This window comes from Ptychodera flava, chromosome 20, assembly GCF_041260155.1.
Source record: "Ptychodera flava strain L36383 chromosome 20, AS_Pfla_20210202, whole genome shotgun sequence".
Taxonomy (NCBI): Eukaryota; Metazoa; Hemichordata; class Enteropneusta; family Ptychoderidae; genus Ptychodera; species Ptychodera flava.
The window spans coordinates 9,660,212-9,680,481 of NC_091947.1; the positions used below are offsets into that span (position 1 = coordinate 9,660,212).

At 36.0% G+C, this 20,270-nt stretch overlaps 1 protein-coding gene across 1 annotated transcript; it reads right to left on the bottom strand.

The window, feature by feature from the left end:
- Positions 1-7,917: 7,917 nt before the first annotated feature.
- Positions 7,918-18,465, bottom strand: LOC139119974 (NLR family CARD domain-containing protein 3-like). Its single transcript, XM_070683944.1, has 4 exons — positions 18,050-18,465; positions 14,352-14,516; positions 13,838-13,882; positions 7,918-11,590 (listed from the first exon to the last, which is right to left on the bottom strand). The coding sequence occupies exons 2-4, from the start codon at positions 14,482-14,484 to the stop codon at positions 8,568-8,570; spliced, it is 3,201 nt and encodes a 1,066-aa protein (XP_070540045.1). The 5' UTR covers positions 14,485-14,516; positions 18,050-18,465; the 3' UTR covers positions 7,918-8,567.
- Between the last annotated feature and the right edge of the window lie 1,805 nt (positions 18,466-20,270).

Sequence of the window (20,270 nt, forward strand, 5' to 3'; positions counted from 1 at the left end):
TGGTCTCTGGAACTTCGCTTTTGCTTGCAAATGCTTTCTAGTTGCTTTTGATTTTATCTCAATGTCAATATACTGTTATGATATAATAGCAATAAATAACACCCAGTAACGGTATACCAATTGATTTTGACCAGTTCCCTTTATATCTTATGTATGCACACACTAATATTGCTCATGCATATATGTCCTGAACTGGTCAAAATCTCTTGGTATACCATCGCTGGGTGTCCTTTATTGCCCAAATAGCATTAAAGCACACCCAGACACGGTACACCACACGATTTTGATAGTTAATTAAGGGAAAGCAACTCCACACATCGTTCATATTTTGGTTGTTTGCATTTTGTGTATGATACAGGGCTCGAAATACTTCTTTTCAACCACCTGTCCACTGGACAAGTCAAAATAAAAAGTACCTGTCCCAGTGAGAAAGTACCTGTCCAAAATGGCATAATTTATTCTAAGAAACTATACTAGTTTCAATTCAATTCAACAAACTCATGCCTGTATCATATGCAAACTGTGCGTAACAGCGCCCTCGGTGTCGAGATAGCTCTGAGAATCTCCCAATCCAAGATACCGGTATTTAAGACGTGACCTTAGATAAATCAATATGGCTGCCTCCTGTAAACAGTGATTAGATATTATCGAACTTCTTTTTACTTTTTTCTGACAGCTAATAATGATTTTCAAAATTGTAAAAGGTATATAAAAGGTATATAAATTTAAACTTATGAATATTTGCTGTAGTCAATAGGTTGAAATACTGGTTGCAGGCTGAAAAAACCTACCTGTCCACTTGGACAAGTACTTTTCAAAACTACTTGTCCCAGGCCAAATTTCACTTGTCCGGGACAGGCAGACAGGTATTATTTCGAGCCCTGTGATATTGTGTATAATATAAGTGTATATCATGTTTGGCTTAGCAACATTTTACATAAAACACCCAAACATGATATACAGCTGTACACCTACATTATACACAATATCATACACAAAACGCAAACAACCCAAATATGAACAATGTGCGGAGTGCTTTCCCTTTACTACCTCTAACCATGCAGAGATTGATAAACAAACAAAACACAATGTTAACATTGCCAAGTATTGTCACAGTTATAGCAGTGGAATATATTAATGGTCTCATTCTCACTTTAAATTTGTTAGTTACTTACCTACATCAATATCATTACTCTCATTCCTTGTTTCATCTTCATTTTTGACGGTCTTGATAACTTTCCTGAGATTCCTGAGAAAATAATAAATCATCAAAAACAAGCGATGCATGTAACTGATTCAGATGAGGGCGCACACACAAATGTACTCGTTTATAAACTGCACTGCGACACTTGCATCCTATCATGATTATCCTTAGAATGCTTGGAAAGAAAATATAAAATTGTTTATGTGATACAGTATTTGATATTTACAATGCTTTTTCGTTCTAAGTAAGTCGGCGATGGGCTCGGGGTATAAATTACCACGGATGAAAAAGAAAGAAAGTATTGTAACTATTGTCGGTTTATTGATGGAATCACAACCAAATGTCAAGACATTACAACACGACTCACTCCGCTAACAACAATCTTTCCACATCTAAGTGAATCACAATGTTAAACATTTTAGATGTATTTGTAACCTTGTGAATCTCGTATAGCGGCCATGTGTCGCTTGTTTTTTTTCATGTGTAGAATAATGTTACCCACATAAAAATAAAAATACTGTAACCCTTGACCCCCGACTCCGTATAATTACTATTCTAATGTTAATTAGGATGGTTCATTCATGAAAATCATAACAAAAGTCAAGATAGTACAGTACTCGCAACAAACTATCATTATCCAACAGAATCACCTTGATAAACCTTTTTTGTATGTAACTTTAACCCTTGTGAATGCATTCGTCGTGCCACTCACCAGTCGCGCAGCAGTCATGTGCCTGTGATGTGAGTGCTCTTGGTAGCCATGGTCGGCCAGCGCATATTGCATATAGCACTTTTACATATAATCATATACAGAACATATCTATACAAAAATATTGTACTGAACTGTTGCAATGAAGATTACTTACATGTAAATAGGTCATAGCCATGGTTGCTGCATTTCCGTAGCCCATATTCCCCGATGAGTAGGGTGGGAGTCCCCGAGGAAAGTTGTGGGCTGCGGAACTCCAGGGCGGAACTATGGCATAAAACATATGATGAATAACAAACAATCCTTTTTGTTGTTTCCAGAAAATAGCCAGCAAACCATTATATAAACATACCTCTGAACGCTTTGAAGTGAAAAAGGTTTGACATATATGTCAAAATTGATGCCATGCTTTCAGTTACGGAGCATTCGTTTGTTGATTATTTTATTTATTTTTTTTTTTTGGGGGGGGGGGGGGGGGGGGTGGGGGGGTCGTGGAACTTTAAGCGACAATGAGATGCAAAAAGGCGACCCCCCTCCAAATGAATTTACAAAATTTGACTCCCCCATTCATCAATTGAACATGTGACTCCCCCCCCCCAAAAAAAAAAAAAAATAAAAAAATCATCAGATTTGATTCATTAACCCTTTGCACCCTATAGCCCTGGGGTTAAAAATTGGGCCCTTCAAAAGTGTTTGCATGAAAAAGAGTGGTTCTCCACAATTTTCACACACAAAATAACGGCGACCCTCCCCAGATGTCAAAGTACATACCAATAATATCTTAATTAACATATAATTTCTCATTTGACCTTTGAAGTTTCAAAGTCCCTCTTAAACTTTACAAGTAATCACGGGTGAAATTCGAATATCATATGTTTTTCACATCTGCTCTTTCAAACATAATATTCTCATCACAGACATTTATATCTATTGTCAAACATTTGTAAAAACACGCATTTAGCTAGTTTTGTATTGTAAAAAATTTATTCATAATTTCCTCACAGACCACAGTGTATGGTGTATAAACATTTCGGTGAAACTCAAAAATCACATTCCGCACCCACACATCCACCATTAGCCACGCTAGTTTTATCAGGTACATTAATATCAATTATCAAGAGTCAATAAATACACAGATTTAGCTACTTTTGTAATAAAAAAATTATTCATAGTTTCCTCATAGACTACAATGTATAGTGAATCAACATTTCGGCGATTTTCTGAAATCAAATTTTTCTGTCATAACTCCATACAAACCTTTGTAAAATTTGACTCCCCCTCACCCCCGACCAAATCATTGATTGTACAATTTGACCCCCCTAAATAAGGGTTTCCTTAAAGTCAAATCCCCCATTCAAGACGCATTAAGACGGAAAGAAAATCATACACTTGGACACTTTGTGCGGAATGGACCATGATTGGATTGAAGGGACAGAAGCTGTAACTTGTGGCAAGTTTTTCAGTATTCTGTTCTGTATGTCAACTATCGTGTCTGACCCTAATCGGTTTGCCATGCTGAAATTTTGAGTATTCTTTTTGTCAACAAAGCTTGTATGTGTGTATAGTGATCACTGTTTATTTTGAGTATTCTTTTTGTCAAACGACTTGTATGTGTGTAGTGATCATTGTTCATTGTTAACAAATTAATTCTAGTCCGGACTTGAATACAATGTTCAACAATAACAATGTAGATTATACTCATATAGGTTGTGTTGATATGTTAAATACTTGGCATTAAATTACAGTTTATGGATTCAATGCAGAAAGTGTAGGAAAACCACAAAACAAAAGTTCTGAAAAAATAGCCAAAAACAGCTTTAGCTTTAATGAATCATGTTAATAACGTTAATGGTAGAACTTAAGCAACAAATGAAATGCAAAAAAGTGACCTTCTCCAAATTAATTTCTAAAATTTGACTCCCCCATTTATCAATTGTAAGATGTGACCCCCCAAAAAAATCTTCAGATTTAATTCATTAACCCTTTGCATGGCCTGTCAATTAGTAAGTTTGCCTCCCTTTTTGCACATATATCAGATCTCTCGAACTCTCTTTCTCAGAATGGCAATACAGGTGCAACTGTTATACCTATAAAACCAGTCTTTCTTCCAGTATTGAAGTTCCAAATTTTGCTGGAAGTATTTGTTGCCACTATTGACAGTCTGGCCTCTGAGGGGTTACGAAGTACTTTGCACTGCCACCCTACATTTGTGTTCTGGAAGAAAAGATTCAAACTGACAAGCAAGCAAAAGACATCACTAGTGCTACCAATTTCTCCAACTTTCTCAGAAGAAAATTATAATTTCTTTTCGAACTGCTTTATTTTGCACCAAGCTTTTCTTTACACACTTCTCTTAGGGTTTCTTTGATTGAAACTTGTCAAAGATTTAACATTGTAGACAGCAGAATAAAAAATTACGACAATAAAGCATTTGTTTACACACAGAATAATAGTAAACTACACATACGAGTGATTTGTAGAATACATAATTATGTAAAAGCACTGACATATTCAGGATGGAACGCATCACACTGCAGTTGAATGACTACATGTACTTAAATGGGCTGCATTTGCCCTGCACCACCAAGTACAAATACTCACAATTCTTTCTTTTTTCTTCTTTTTGCCATGTGATTCCAAAAAGCAAGCATGCGAATTCAAGTTGTCTTTATATCGAAAAATTTTTCCAAAAAATTTTAATATATGGTGTAGAAGGATGTATGACAAAACAAAGATAAATCACCCTGAAGGTTCTCAAAAGCTTGAATACAAAACACAAGACTGGATCGATCCACAAAACTTATGCCAGTGATGTTCAGTGTCCTCTTTATTTGTTTAAAACAGAAGCCTATATGGATATAACAGAAATCTAAATAATGGTCACATGGAACGAGTAACTTGCATAATGCACATACACAATAGTCTTGGTTACCCAGACTGCACTTAGGGGCTGCCATCGGCCAGATGATAGCTCCCAGCTGCAGTCTGGGCAACCAAGACTACACACACAAAAATAAAAATGTATTAATCCCTAATTAACAGATGAAAATACATAAAATTTAAGCAATTGCATCATGATGGCTATGATACAACAAGGTAAGGGCAATGCATGCAATACATAAATTCCATTACAAACAAATGAGTCAAACCATACATTTCCCAGAGATCAGAGTTTCATATATCCTTTGTGTCAGGCAGTTGGCAAAGATACACTACAAGTGCATTCAATTTATTTGCCTGTAATGGTAAAATCTAATTATACACCATAACAACCTACTCTGACTTATGGATGTCAAATGCAAATTGAAAACACTAAAAATTTTACGAAACTTGCCACATGCAGCATTAAAATTGAAGACAAACAATCAAGTTACATGCTTTAAGCTATTCACCACATTTAGTTACTTGCTTTATTTTAAATACAGCACAAAATGTTGGACTTTCTGAACTCAGTAAAACAAATCATTCTAACTTTACGCTCTGTATAAAATGCAGCAAAGGCATTACATGAACTAAATGTATGCCTACAGCAGCATAAAGCAACACTATTATAAGTTATGATATTGCTTGTTCCAGTAGAAAAATAGAAATCATTCTTACATGAAAAAGTAACATCTTTGGAAGTACAATATTGTGCGTGCAAAAATGAGAGGTGGGGGTTAGGAAAATGTTACACTTGCTTCTTTGCAATCTGCAGTTTATCTATGTTACCTATGAGTTGATAAACTCTCATCTTGGACAATATATAAAAAACATGATCATATTGCGCCTGCATTACAATTATCAGTCAAAAAACTCCTTATTGCTTGAAGCAACCATAATTTCTCACTGGGTGCTCTAGCTAAACTTGAATGCCTATTTGCATAAGTATTTACAGCTGATATATTTGGCACACAAAATTAGGTAATTACCCAGCAACTTAGCTGAGCAGTTTGCTATATACTGTGGTGTTTACTTGAACAAGAGTGTGTTTTATTGCCTGAAGACTTACAAGGTGGCCACCAAACCCCGGTGGCAGCTCCTCCACTGTGTAAACTGACATGCCTATACGGGAAAGTTTTAAAAGGGGCAATAAAATATTGTACATAGTCAAACATGATATGTTGTAGTCATTTTGTGTCCTGTCTGTACTTTGGTATTTGAATTATAACTAAAACAAAGTGTGTTTTACACTCTTCAATATTTTATTGCCCCTTTCAAAACTCACCCATGGAGGGGTACTGGTCGAAAATGGTTTGTTCCAGTATAGGTATTACATCAGTTTGGTAGATTCTTTATCAGTCTTCAGACAATAAAACCGACTACTGTTCATTTAGATAAATGCCAGGGCATACAGCAAACCTGCTCAGCTATGGTAATTACCTAATTTGGTGTGATAAATATACCCGTGTCAGTTGTAGCAATTATGCATAACAAAACCAGTTACAGTAATGGCTGACTCAGCCTCTCAACCTGAATGGGGCATGATAATATTTTTTTTTCCAGAATAATAAGAATTCACAATTACCCAGTCAAATTTATAATGCATTTGTAGTTAAATGATTTTTCCCTGTACATTTTGATTTAAATATCATTTTCCAAATGCCCATTAGTACCCTGTACATGGATAGTTGGTTTTCAAACATCAAGACTAAACTTTTTAATACTATTGTTGTTTTCTTGCATAGTTTGAAAGATGTCACTGTAGATAGCAAACTTCAAACAAATATCAGTTATGGTTGAAACAGCCTCTCAAATTCAATTGGGGCATGATGATATATTTTCTCCCAAAAGATGACAATTCACAATTACCTAGTCAATTTTAATCATCATGACCTTGCAGTTCAAATTATCTTTCATAGGTACATTTTGATTTTGATATCATTTTTCAAATGCCCTTTAGTACTTTGTATATGGATAGTTGGTTTTGAAACACCAAGATTGTACTTTTTAATACCATTGTTCGTTGTCATAGTTTTAAAGATGTCAATGTCAATAACAAACATTTAAACAAAATTAATTTTGGTAAAAAAGGAGTTGAATTCTATCAGTCGTTCACAGTTCTGACTTGCTGAATTAGCAGTTTGAAGTATGTACACGGTGGTCTTAAATTGTGCAAAAGACAGCATAAGAAAATATTATCAATGAGTTGTTATTTTTCCATTTCTTTTTTAAACCTGATTTACAAGTAAATACAAAGATATATATAATGAAATCACACACTGAAATTTACCCATGATAAGTTCATCTCAAAGTTTTACATTTTACAGAATAGAACTTTTTGATTTATAAAAATATTCAAAGTACATCTTTTCCTAATCATTAAGAATGAAATCAGAAAATTTTTTTTACTAATTATTAGTAAAAAATAGTCATTTCACACACACACACACACACACACACACACACGTGTATGAGTGTGAAATGTAATGACTATTTACACACACACATATACATATATATAGAGAGAGATATATATTACCGTTTATCTACATATAATCCTTACATTGGAGTTGCTTGGATATGGATTAAGTTTTTACATACAGAAACCATGACATATGGCAATATAAGAAATTATATCATACCAGTATATTGATGCCGTAAATACAGCGATCTGATTGGTCGAGACGCGAAAAGAACTGTGGTATATTGGCGATATACCACGGCTGGCATAATCGCAAGCTCTCAGCTTGAGCAAAAATCCGTTTTTGACGTTCCACGCCAGAATTTCAATATACTGTTATGATATAATAGCAATAAAGCATACCAAGCGACGGTATACCACAAGATTTTGACCAGTTCACGACATATATGCACTCGCTATTGCTCGTGCATATATGTCGTGAACTGGTCAAAATCTGGTGGTATACTGTCGCTCGGTGTGCTTTATTGCTTAAATATATACGCCTTATAACAGTAAACTGTATTATGGACAATTTGAATTTACAAAATGTTAACACTGTACCCATTTCATGAAAAAATAATCCTGATATTAGTAAAAATGGAGTACACAATAACAATCCACTTGGGATACTGGAGTGTGATGGATTTATTAATAATAAAAGAAATGTGCGTTTAACCTTTAAAAGGATTTAATGACCTAACACATTTCTGAAAGTTTTCCCTCCCAACCAAACCAGCAATGCTATAAAAGTTTGACTTTGAAACAGAATACACACAAGCTATAATGGTGGCTTTCAAAAATGTTAAAGGCCCATTTATGATCAATGTTTACTCTCCGGGTACTGGTCGCTATAGTATATGCCACAGTTGTTTACAGAAAGAGTAAATACAAAGGTGTCCCTTGAAAAAAATTTCAGCTAAGACTACGACACTAAAAATATGTTGCAAAAAATTGCACTTGAAAGTATGGAACCCTTTGGGCAAACATAAATTTCAAATAAAAATGAATGGGACAGGTGAAAATGTAAAGAATGCATGACTATGAGCTGTTTGTTTTGTTAGGCAGTGATCCACTGTTGAGCTCCCCCAAAAACACAAACCGTGCCACCAGATTTTTAATTATTTACAAGCAAACCGTTGGTGCTGCAGTCATGGGTCACGAATGTAGGCTTTCAATTGGTAAACATTTGTGCAAAGCCTGCCCTTGCCAATCCCAGTGCCTGGTATATCAGTGTGCTGTTCAAATAACTATCCAAAGTTGATTGGTCAGGGCTATGTCCTCCAGATATCTGAAGACGTATCCCAAGTACAATCATTATCCATTATTATGAGTTGTGGCTGGGATGCAGTACATTGGGATTCTATTGTTACATTCCTACAACTGGGCTCAAATGATTGCAACCTTTCAGTGACCTGTTCCGTTGTCTCATCATTTTCATACAATTCAGATTCTTCCAAGGGTCTTCCATAAGGTGGTGTCTTCACAATTTCTCCTTCTAACATGAGACAGAGACTTTCCCTCCTATCAGTCCAAGTTTCAATTTCATCAACAAACTCAGAAATGAACTCAACTTGGAATGGATTCCCATGGAGAATTACTCTTTCAATTTGTGGATTATCTTTGATCCCTTTCAACAGAGTTCTTGTTGCACCTGACCTGAACTCCCCTTTCAGCTTCAAGAAGACTCTTTTTTTCGAGTCAGGGGCTGGATATTCAGCAAATGCCTCACCTAACCTTTTCAGGAAGCTGGGATAGAACGTCTTCCAGATTAATTTTACAGAATTCAGTTGGCTACACTTGATAAAATCAACAATGAGCAACTGATGAGCAACTGACAAGCAGGTGAATGTGAACTTGAGTTTCTGCAATGACGAACTGTCAGAGAGGGCATCCAGAAGTGTTTCAACTTGGCTGTTGGACTGAGAATACTCAGCTGCACTTGGTGATAAAGTTGTCAAGGACAAGGTAAACTTGGATAGTTTGCGAGATCTGACAATATCAGAGAGTATTTTCATTCCATCCGCACTGATTTGACCTGATCCGTTGAAGAGACCTGACACAGACAGGGAAACCAGCTCAGGATGGTTCAAAATGGCTAATTTCAGTTCATCAGAGTTAGGACAATCATTGAAGAAACAATCTGTCAAGATAAGAGACTTCAATGTTCTGTTTTGCTTCAGAGCTTCTGCAAAGGCTTTTACAAAGTTTCCAACTGCCTGCCTCTTTCGACAGATTTCCTGCCCATGATCACCTGCAGCTTTGCTCTGCCGAGCAACTTTGCAGCTTAGGGGGCACTGCTTCACAAAAACTGCAAATAATCTCAGAGCTTCAAGTTTTTTAATATGTAGTACCCTAGGAATGGCCAATATAGCTTCCTCTTCCATGCTGTCAAGATAGACCTCGATACTCAAATTCTTCACACTTCTATTCAGAGCTACAGCTTCTATTATCTGGCGACAACTACCGGAAGACAGTGAGGTCAAGCAGAGATCAAGTTCCTCCAGCCATTTGCAGTTCTTCAGGGCTTTACAAAATCTTTTCAGGACAAAGTCCCCAACGTCTTCAAAGTTTGAAAGCAGTAGGGACTGAATAACTCCATGGCATTTATTCTTTCTACAATGATCGGATTCAAGCATGTAGGACAGCGCCACCAAAGTGTGGTCGGCTAGGTCCTGCCGGAAGACATTCAAAAACACTCGCTTTTGTTCAGACAGACTACTAACGATAGAATGTGTGTAGTTGTGAGGAGATTTACTCTGTGCCAGACATCTACACACTAGCAGGATGCACCTGTAGGCACATTCTATTGGGGCATTTTCATTCTCCATCAGTGCTTTGTATTGCCGACCAAATGCATCAAAGAATGGAGCTGCTAGATCTCCCAGCAAACCTGCAAGGAAAACACAGACATTTTCCATGCTTTGTCGGCTTTCGTGTGATTTCCCGCGGGACCAACACTCATCATATGTACCATTCTTGTTGACTTCCTTGACATACATGGCGGCCAACAGTTGCCGAAACATGCTATGAGTGAAGGAATAAATAAGGCCTTCTTTGGAATGTCCAACAATTGTCACCAAAAACCCAAGACCAACTACATCCCCAACAGTAACATTGTCCTCAATTCCCTCTTCCTCTAGCTCACATGTAATTTCCTTCTCCGTGAAAGTCAGCTTGCCTTCTCTTGTACCTTTCCATGCAAGGGAATAGTTGACAAAACATCTCTGTTTGAGTTGTGTTTTAGAGATACTGTGAGTTTTACTGTATTTTGTTAAGGATAAATCAAAGATATCCTTGAAAAGTTCAGTTTCAGTGGCAGGCTTGAACTTGTCTTCATTATATTTCCAATGAACACACATAAGAAGACAAAATAGGGGATTGGACATAATGCAACGCAAATTGCAGTTTGACTGCAGCTGCTCTTGTAGCCCTTTAGCTTTGCCTTGATCTTTTTGGAAGAATAATCTAATGTACTCACTCACATCGTCTCCAACAAAGTTACACACTCCATAATATTTCCGACATTTTATGACAGGAAGATTTTGGGCTGTGAATATGGCATGTGTTTTGACAAGGTACTCAAGGTTAATGAACTTACTGAGGGCATGGTCTGTGCTTGGCACCTCATCTAAAGCATCAAATATGAAACAAACCTTCTCCTGATTTTCCTGGATCCAATGCTCTAACTCTACTCTTCCAATGCCAATGATTTCAGCCCTTGGAAGCAACTGATCAAACACAGCATCTATAATTGACATCCCACTACCAATTCGTTTACCCTCTAAATAGAACACAAGGTCAAATTTACTCAACTTATTACACTTACTTTCTGTTTCTGTCTGCTTGTTAAACTCTTTACTCCAGATGTACACAATATGCTGACAGAAAGTTGTTTTACCCTGACCAGACCCACCATAAATGACAATTCTCTGATCTGTACTGAGATCTAACTGATCTTGGGGGATGTCTACCTGTTTGTGTATGGCTTTGTTTACATCTCTAAATCTCAGTGGAACATAAACATTCATCTCTAACTCATGTTTCTGGTACAATGTCACTGCGGTGTATTTCTCAAACCGTATGCTGTACACTTCTTCAAGATGTCGTCTACAAACTTTTGAAATGCATGATGGTATGCCATCTTCTGCTGAAGCTGAAGAGGGGGCAGTCTTTGATGATCTAGTGATACCAGGCCCAGCTTCTAACTCCTGGATACTTCTTACTGTTCTCTCCTTGGAAGTGACTGGTTGTTGGGACTCTGGAACTCCTACTTTTGATGGTGAATCTGTGTGAACTGTTGGATGAAATCAAGCACATCCTGTATTGAGTGTAATTGTTGCAAATACATCAAGGGTCAAAATGAGGGGGTTTTACTACAAATAGTAAAATCTTAAATAAATCTATGTGCTCACATTCGGTTTGAATTGGTCGATCCAAGAAAAATTTTAAACCAGAAAAACAAGAAATGACAAAAGCAAATAAGGTCTGTATCTTAGGTACTGGAGGTCATCTTTAGGAACATGCATACCAACTTCTATAGCAATGGGACAAGCAGATCCTAAATACATATTAAGCAAATGTCAATAAAAAAAATCAGCTAGAGAAGGCTTGACAAAAAGAAAAGGAGGGAGAGTGGGGGGAAAAAAAAAGAGTGGGAAAAAAACGATCTGGTAAAAAAGTAATGCTACCTCATCAATCTTTTAGACCCTACCCCCTCCTGAATATCATATGTTCCACCCCTTGGTATTGACCATGTTTACAATGGCCAGATGGCAGGAAATGTATTTACAACCTTGAGCATTTTTTGATTAATGCTATGAGTTCTATCATTCGAATGTAAACAGCACTTAAGCTAGTGACATATAGTGAAATGCCTTCCACTGTAGATGGTGATTACAACATCTGGAATTATCCTGGATCCAAATTTCTTATCAGTTCTTGTGTGTCTTACATTCAAAAGTTGCAAAACTTGGTCCCCAATGAAAAAATTGACCTCAGTTTTATTTTCTGGATCAAATTTTACTACAAATTGATACCAAATATGACAAAATTATGTTCACAGCCTTCAAAACTGTCTCACAACATATCCTGGGTTGGTGTACATGTAGATCATTTAAGGTCACAAACTGAGAAAATTACCTTAAATATACAAATTTGGGGTTTCCCAACACTTTGAGCAGCAAATTTATCTAATGATATCCCTCAGTACTTTTATACCAAATCACAAAGCTATCAGACAAGTAATTTTGAGAACAAGTTTTCCTGATCAAAAATGACAAAATTGTCTTAAAAAATACAAATTTGTATATTTCAGGACAATTTCCACACATCTAATTATTGTCATCCCTGGACATCTGCATACCAAATATAAAAGCTGTCTGTCCCGAGGCTTTAAAAAGAAAATATTTTTTAAGATTTTTTGACCAAAAATGACAAAAATTGCCCCAAATCAGTAATTTTTCCAATTTTGTCATAATTTCAACAATTTAGAAGGGTAACACCCTTGCAAACATCCAACCCAAATTTGAGAGCAATTGGGCCGGTGGTTTCAGAGAAGAAGAATTTTTAATATAAAGTCAGAAAAATAACCAAAAAATTCAGCAAAAATACAAAATTCAAGATATCTTCACAGTATTCATAAAACTGTTATAAGGTTCACCTAAGGTACTTGCACAAAATTTTCAAAGCAATCAAAACAGCGGTTTTTGAGTTATTAATTCTTGACCATTTTCACAGTTAAGCTCATTTGCATAATTTTGGCGATGCAAACTTCATTTGAACAAATTCCCATCTATAGCCCAGGATGCATCCACACACCAAATACCAAGCTAAAAAGTGCAGTGCTTCGCGAGTTTTTGATGTTGACAGACATACAATAGCGTATACACATACATACATACATACGTACTTATGTACATACATACGTACACATACATACAGACGCCGCCGACTTCAGCTTATATGATATCCTCACATTGGTATACCAAATGTGAGCTAAAAACTACAATATAACATAATTTTGCAACATTTTCAGGAAATTTTGAATGACATTCTCCATTGAGATCTATAAACTTTATGTAAAAGCACAATGAGCAGCATCTGAGAAGGAGCAATATTGCTGAATGATGTTTGCATGATGGACAACATCAGTCACTAGAGATGAAGCAAAAACCAACTTAGAAAACTGAAGATATTACTATATGAACAAAGCTACATAAATTATATCTGGGGTATCCATAATAAAATTCAAGCACTCAGACTGGTAATTCCTGAGGTTTTGTTTTTTACTGTTTTTTGTTTAACATATTTTTTTTACTTCAACAAGATCATATTTCAACCTGTTATAAATAATCTACAAATACTTTGGTGATACACAGGTTAAGTTTTCTTAAAGTTATTGGACTCTGTATGAGTATTTCCTGACAAATTTTGTATTTGAGAAAGAAACAAAGAACAGACACTCAGCACTTGCACAGTTATAATCAATTTATGAATAAATACACAAAAGAAATAAATACTTGATTGCATGAAGAATACTTACCATAGTGGCTGGTAAGTGGACTTCCTTCAAACCTAAACACAAGACCTGTGGGATAGGACAAATAAAAGTATTTGTGAAACTGAATGTTTTACATTCTAAAAATGTGTATGTCAATGTGTACATTTGTTGCATGTAGTGGCAACACTTGCATACTATACACTGATGTTACTTGTCTTTTCTATTTCAAGAAATAATATCTATTGAAACAACATATTCACACCATACCAAGCTAAAATTTAAAGCCAAAGTGCTTTGAGACTTTTTCAGTATTTTTGTTTGCGGTTACAATTTCACAGCTTCTATGTGTACACTCAGGGTGCAATATTATTATTGTTCTACATTTACATCAAAAAATATACCACTATGTAAGTTGTGTTAAAATGCTGAAGACATGGTACTTACATGTAAAAATGCTTGTATCTTTGTATAGGAGGATGCTTTTCATGGGCAAAAACCAACTTGAAACAATGCCTTATGGCAAATTATTTTTAGAAAATGCAAAAACTACACTAACCTTCATCATCATGTTCCTCAAGTTGTGGTGATGAGGTTTGTTCTGAAACTGAGCTGTTACCTACATGAAGAGTACTGTGATCACCAACTGCCATACCGCTCACAGATCCATGGATAATGATTGGTCCTACCATTTGTACGGTGTGTCTACGATTGAAACTGCTTTCTGTAATGATATCACAAAAATTTGATTCAGTTATGCACACTTATGTGTACACCTATTCCTTTTCAATGAGGCTAGACTAAAATGTGAACACTGGATAAACAATCAACATTCTTTGCCCTGAAATTATAATCCATAAGTTGTTTTCTCTTGTGGAATAAGAACTATCAATCCTTAACACACAAAACCCTCTTGCTTAAACATAGTCAGACTATAATTAGAGCAGGACCATTTGATTTCTGACGATGGAGGATTTTCGGAAAAATAAAGTCGTCGGCAGGTGAAGGAGAAAAAATTACTCGATCTAGTAATGGCTTGAGAAAAGAAAATTGTTCCAACAGACGAGAGTAATAAAAATTGTTGCTAAGGCTAAAAAAAACTGATTTGTTTCTGGTCATCACACGCATCATTTCAAGTGTGCACGTCAACTCTTTTTTTTTCCTGTTTTTCATTTGACTCTATGGAAAAAAAAGGGGAAAATGTATCAAATTCCACCAAAAATAAAAAAAAATTGAAAAAAAATTGCATCACGGCATCATTTTTGCCACATGTCAATGAGCAGAGACAAACCTATTTTTTTTTTGGCCTAATGTGATGAAATCAACATCAAGAAAATCTAATTCTCTCTTATACAATACAGGATTCTGAGCACATGAATATTCCACAATGATAAAGAACATTAGCTTTAAATTTCAATACCAAAACAATGCTCATTAATATAATTTGCATAAATTAATACTAATATGTCCTGTATCTTGCATTCACAGATTCTCTCATATTTTCTAGAGGTGCACTGCCTATGGTAGTGCAAATCCTATGTTTTCGCCAATATTTCAGAAACAACAGTTTGATTTAAATTCATTGCACACAATTTTTTCTGTAATTATGTTATAGCTTTATCAATACCACTGAATTTGTGACATCATTCCCCAAGATTATCACTTACTGATAATGTATCTGCTTATCCAGCATTGGAGCCCAATAGGTTTTCTACATCTACAAATTCACTGGCATTGCCAAAGCTATAAAGTTATAGCAATAATGTACCCCCTCACGGCCCATAATGGACTAAAGCAAACTTTGCACTCCATAATGTACTCGACTTCATCTTGTACATTGTCGTGCAAAGTTTGCTTTTGCCAATTACGGGCCTGGAGGGGTACAGAGTTGAACAAGAGACATGAAGTTAGAATTATGAATTGCATATTAAAAAACTGTTACTGATAAAAAGAAATTGCTTTGCTTCTGGCATATGGAAAAATGATATTATGCAGGACTTAAGAAAAAAGGGGTCACAATGACAAAAATGACTGCTATCGTACCCATTTCCTTCACCCCAGAAACCAAATGGTTCTCCCCTTATCATGATGGCCACCCACCATATTATTGTCATGGTGTAAATAAAATTAAAAATCAAATGATCAATTTTATCTTCAAAAAGAAATGAAAATACTGTCAATGTCAGTTAAGTTTCTTCAATGACGATATATGTCAATGTACATTCAGTTATACCTCTGTGTGAAAGAAGTATTAAATTTAATCATTAGAATTGGTTTTTTGCTCCCAAAAATGTACTTTGCTTACTCCAGGCAAAAAAACTGAATACTGGTAAACACTTTGTAAAAATCTTGGACATGATAATGATACAATCTTTTCTTTTGGACCCATTTCTTCAAGCGACCCCCCCCCCCCCCCCCCCCCCACAAATCAACTGATTTACTTGTTAGTATGTAAGATGTAGTGAATGCTTACATTATCACCAAGCCAAATAGCTTACTGACAACAGTTTGATGCACTGTTTGCACTGCGAGGTGATAACAAGCCTGATGCTACTCTCTATGACCCTGAATGCCTCAAATGCGGATGGCAGTAGTTTGACTACAACAATAAAAGTTTACACAGAAGCAACTTAACAGAAGGTAGTTGACTAAGACTAATTCTAATATAGTTTTCTCAGTACAATTGTATCTGATGTAAAAAATTATGTGTTTCTGTCAGTCAGAACAGAAAAAGTGCAAAGGCACCTGAAAATCAATAACAATAAAAGCTAGTATAGCCGATCTAATTATGTTCTGATGACATTTTGACAAACACAAATTTCAACATATGGCTTCATGATAACCAACCTTTTTTATCCCATTTGATGTAGATACAAAGAATTAGATGTGCATGCATTTCATGAAATGATAATGCATGTCTTGTTCTGAAATCCAATAAATATCAGGCTTCTACTGAGTTAGATACAGAGACAGATGAAAGTAGACCAAAGGTATACTGAAAATTCAACACAATGTTCATGCACAATTGACCAATATATTACAAAAAATCTAGCTCTCCAGCACTTTTAAGTCAGTGTGGAGATACGTGTAGATATGCACATAAATTAATAATGATATGCATCCACATGAAAAGATTGAGGCCTCATTTAAAACAGCTAAAGTGGGTACTTCAGCCCATCAAAAGCCAAACTCTTAAACGCTCCTCTTTGAACACATTAGGACATCAAGCAGGAACAAAAATGCATAGGAACTATCAGTATAACATCATACCAGATAATTTGACAAAATCAATCAATATACTTGCATCCCACAACTTAAAGTTTGTGGCACTCTCTCATTTTATGTGACCTCGCTGCCAATTACAGTTGACCAAAATTTAAAATATTATAATCGCCCCTATATTTTACATATGTAAATTTAATTACCATTTGAACAAATTTGAATGAGACCATCTATAGAAAGCTTCAAAGAATATTTCAGAGCTACTACACAAGCAGTTTCAGAGAAGAACCTGTCCAAACAAAATAGGGAAAAACATCTCAATAATTTAGCTCTGCAGATTTTATAATCATTTTGAATAAATTAAAATATAGGCATCCTGAGGAATCTATAAATCAAATTTGAAAGCTTTCAAATAGCAGCTTATAATTCCCATCATGCAATCAACAGGTAAAATTGACTCCATCAAAGTAAAGATAACTGTTCTAGGCTGATGATCTTTGAAAATTCAAATTAGCAATCCTTCTCCCTGGAGTCTTTTCAGGAAAATGCATCTTTTCTGTATATTGAACTTTGAAATTTCATTGCTTTCTGCCTTTTACTTTTAAAGTTTGTCAGTATCCTGTTAAGCAATCATCAACATTGGTAATTTGTAACACCAACTAATGGAAGAGATTACAGTAGGCAATTAGCAAGGGGGGAACAATTTGCGTAGAGTTCTGGCTTGCATGCATGGAAACGTTTACATTTTATATACATGTAATATGATGTACCTATCATGATCAATCCTATAATATTCTGTTTAACAGAAATGACTGGGATTGGCTGAAAGTCTAGTATCAGTAAATAAATGGTTAGTAACTGTCAGAACATAAGACAATGATTTGCCTGATCACATTTCATAGTCTCGATCAAAAGTGTGTTACCTACAAAAACATGCATTTTGCTGTCAGTGTCCACTGTACCGTATATTATGCTTACTGCTATAAAATTCTATAAAATTCTTCATTGGTTATTGTCTCTATCTATATTTCTCACCTTCAGATTTTGGAAGTGATTGCCCAGTATTTGTGAACTAGGCTGTGGTGTATGAGAGTGCATCATAGGGTAGGATCCAACCAAGTGAGCTCTCTCTAATGACTGTATGGTTTCTTCCACAGGTGTTGTAATGCTGTCATAACTTGGAGAATGCATGACGCGTTCAGTTCCTTTCACTTGAGGAACAAAGTCTGGGTTTTTTTCTTTGTGTTTTGTCTGTGCATCACCTTCTGCTGAGAGTTCAGTCTGGCATTTGCCAGTTATTCCTTCCTCTCGTTTTGTTGACATCATTAATTTGTAGTGCAGGAAATCATAGATCTGAGACTACAGGCGTGACGTACCAGAAGTCACATCATGGACATGGACATGTACTTGTATATTCCTACAACTCGTTAGCTGCTTGACAATTTTCTTTTCTGTAACCGTTAAAAAATCGTGATTGAATATAATTATACTTTAATGGACAAATTGTTCAACCGTTGTAGTAAGAGTTTTATTCTTGCAGTATACATTTGTCGTTTTCTTTATTTGTATGTCTCTTTTCCGTCTTCTATATGTAATATATGTATGCCAGAAAGGAAGTATAACAAATAAATAAATGAATAAATAAATAAATAAAACAAATATATCTACAATGTTTTACTATAAATATCAATCCTCACTTATGCTTATAGCATAGACTTCATCGTAAATAGCAGAAACGTTCTCTAAATCTTACGTGTATAAACACAACCACCACTGGCACCAGCTTCAAATGTGATACTCAAACTACAATTTTTTTTTCTTGTTTTGTCTTGATGGTATGATATGTCTCAAATTTGAGAAACGATTGGAAATACACCCGTGGCCACTTTAGTGTTGATTAAGCCTGTCTGGTGCAAGCAGAAATTCTGCTTGTATAAACGAAACAAAGTGGTGGTCGGTGTAATAAATGTAAGGTTCACTATCGGCACCCCACTGTTAGGATTGAGATAACGTTCTACTAAAATGTCTCGCCTGCCCAATTCAAATCGATCGCAACACTGCACTGTAGACACGCTGTAAGTCTGCACTCCGACAATGAACATCAATAACAACGGTCGCGAATATCATACGGGAAAATCCTTCAGTAAGGACGTGGGCAGCTTGATTGTTCAAAATATAAGACATTGTGGTGGTAATTTGGCATCTCGCGAGGTACCACGAGGAGCTACAAAAAACAAGCAAGCGACCGATAAGCGTGCAGGGAGCCAAAAAGTTTGGAAGAGATATACATGTATCAGGACAGGTTCCCTTCAACCGTGATGAGAAAAGTGTCGTTCATGGTTACACACATTTGAATACATGTACATGTAAAACGCTACCCCGACTGTACTTTACTCTTACCTTTCCGTACCAAGTGAAATTGGAGTAAATTTATTCACGGTTTGTAGGAAAGAAACATGGCTTAGTGCAAGTGAATGTTTATTTCGAAAGTTTTGCAGTCAAGACGGGCGATGTCTGTAATTTAATTGCTAACATTTTCAAAGTGGCATTTTCTCAATTCCCGCGTCTGAACAAAGTCTGAACACGACACTTACGATACACGCTATAGTATCGTTGGTATTCATTCACTGCAATATTGAAATCGGCACAAAATGTGTGATGTTCTGTAACACTGACTGCATTTGAAACACATGAGTTTTAGCAGAAACTAAATACTGATCGGGCAAATGCTGTGGTCAACATCATGTGTATACAGTGTATTTTATAATCACTCGGTAATTTCAGGCTAATCGGCGTGTCCATGGGGTACCGATACTAGGATCATATCACCACTAAAGTAACCGTTTTATCACCCTTCTGCAGACAGAATTTCTGCTTGCACCAGACAGGCTTGATCAACACTAAAGTGGCCACGGGTGTATTGTACGATCAGCATTGACAAAAGTTTGATAGATCAAGTTTACCGCCATGGTGGCTCAGAAGTACCATGGAGGTCTTTTTTTCTTACCTCCATGGTAATTGGAAGTATGAAGGTACACGACATATATTGACCACAGGCGCGTGAAATGTTCAGTGTAGAGTAACGTAACAGGAAGATTGGCAACTCAAAGCGCCTGTGGGAGGTACAAGCGAGATAGCGACACATAAAATAAATTCAACAAAACCAGCTATTTTAGTAAATTATGCTCAGAGTCAAAACAGTCACTAGTGCAATGCGCGTATGCGGAAGTACTGGCGCTGATGATGTAGTAATCAT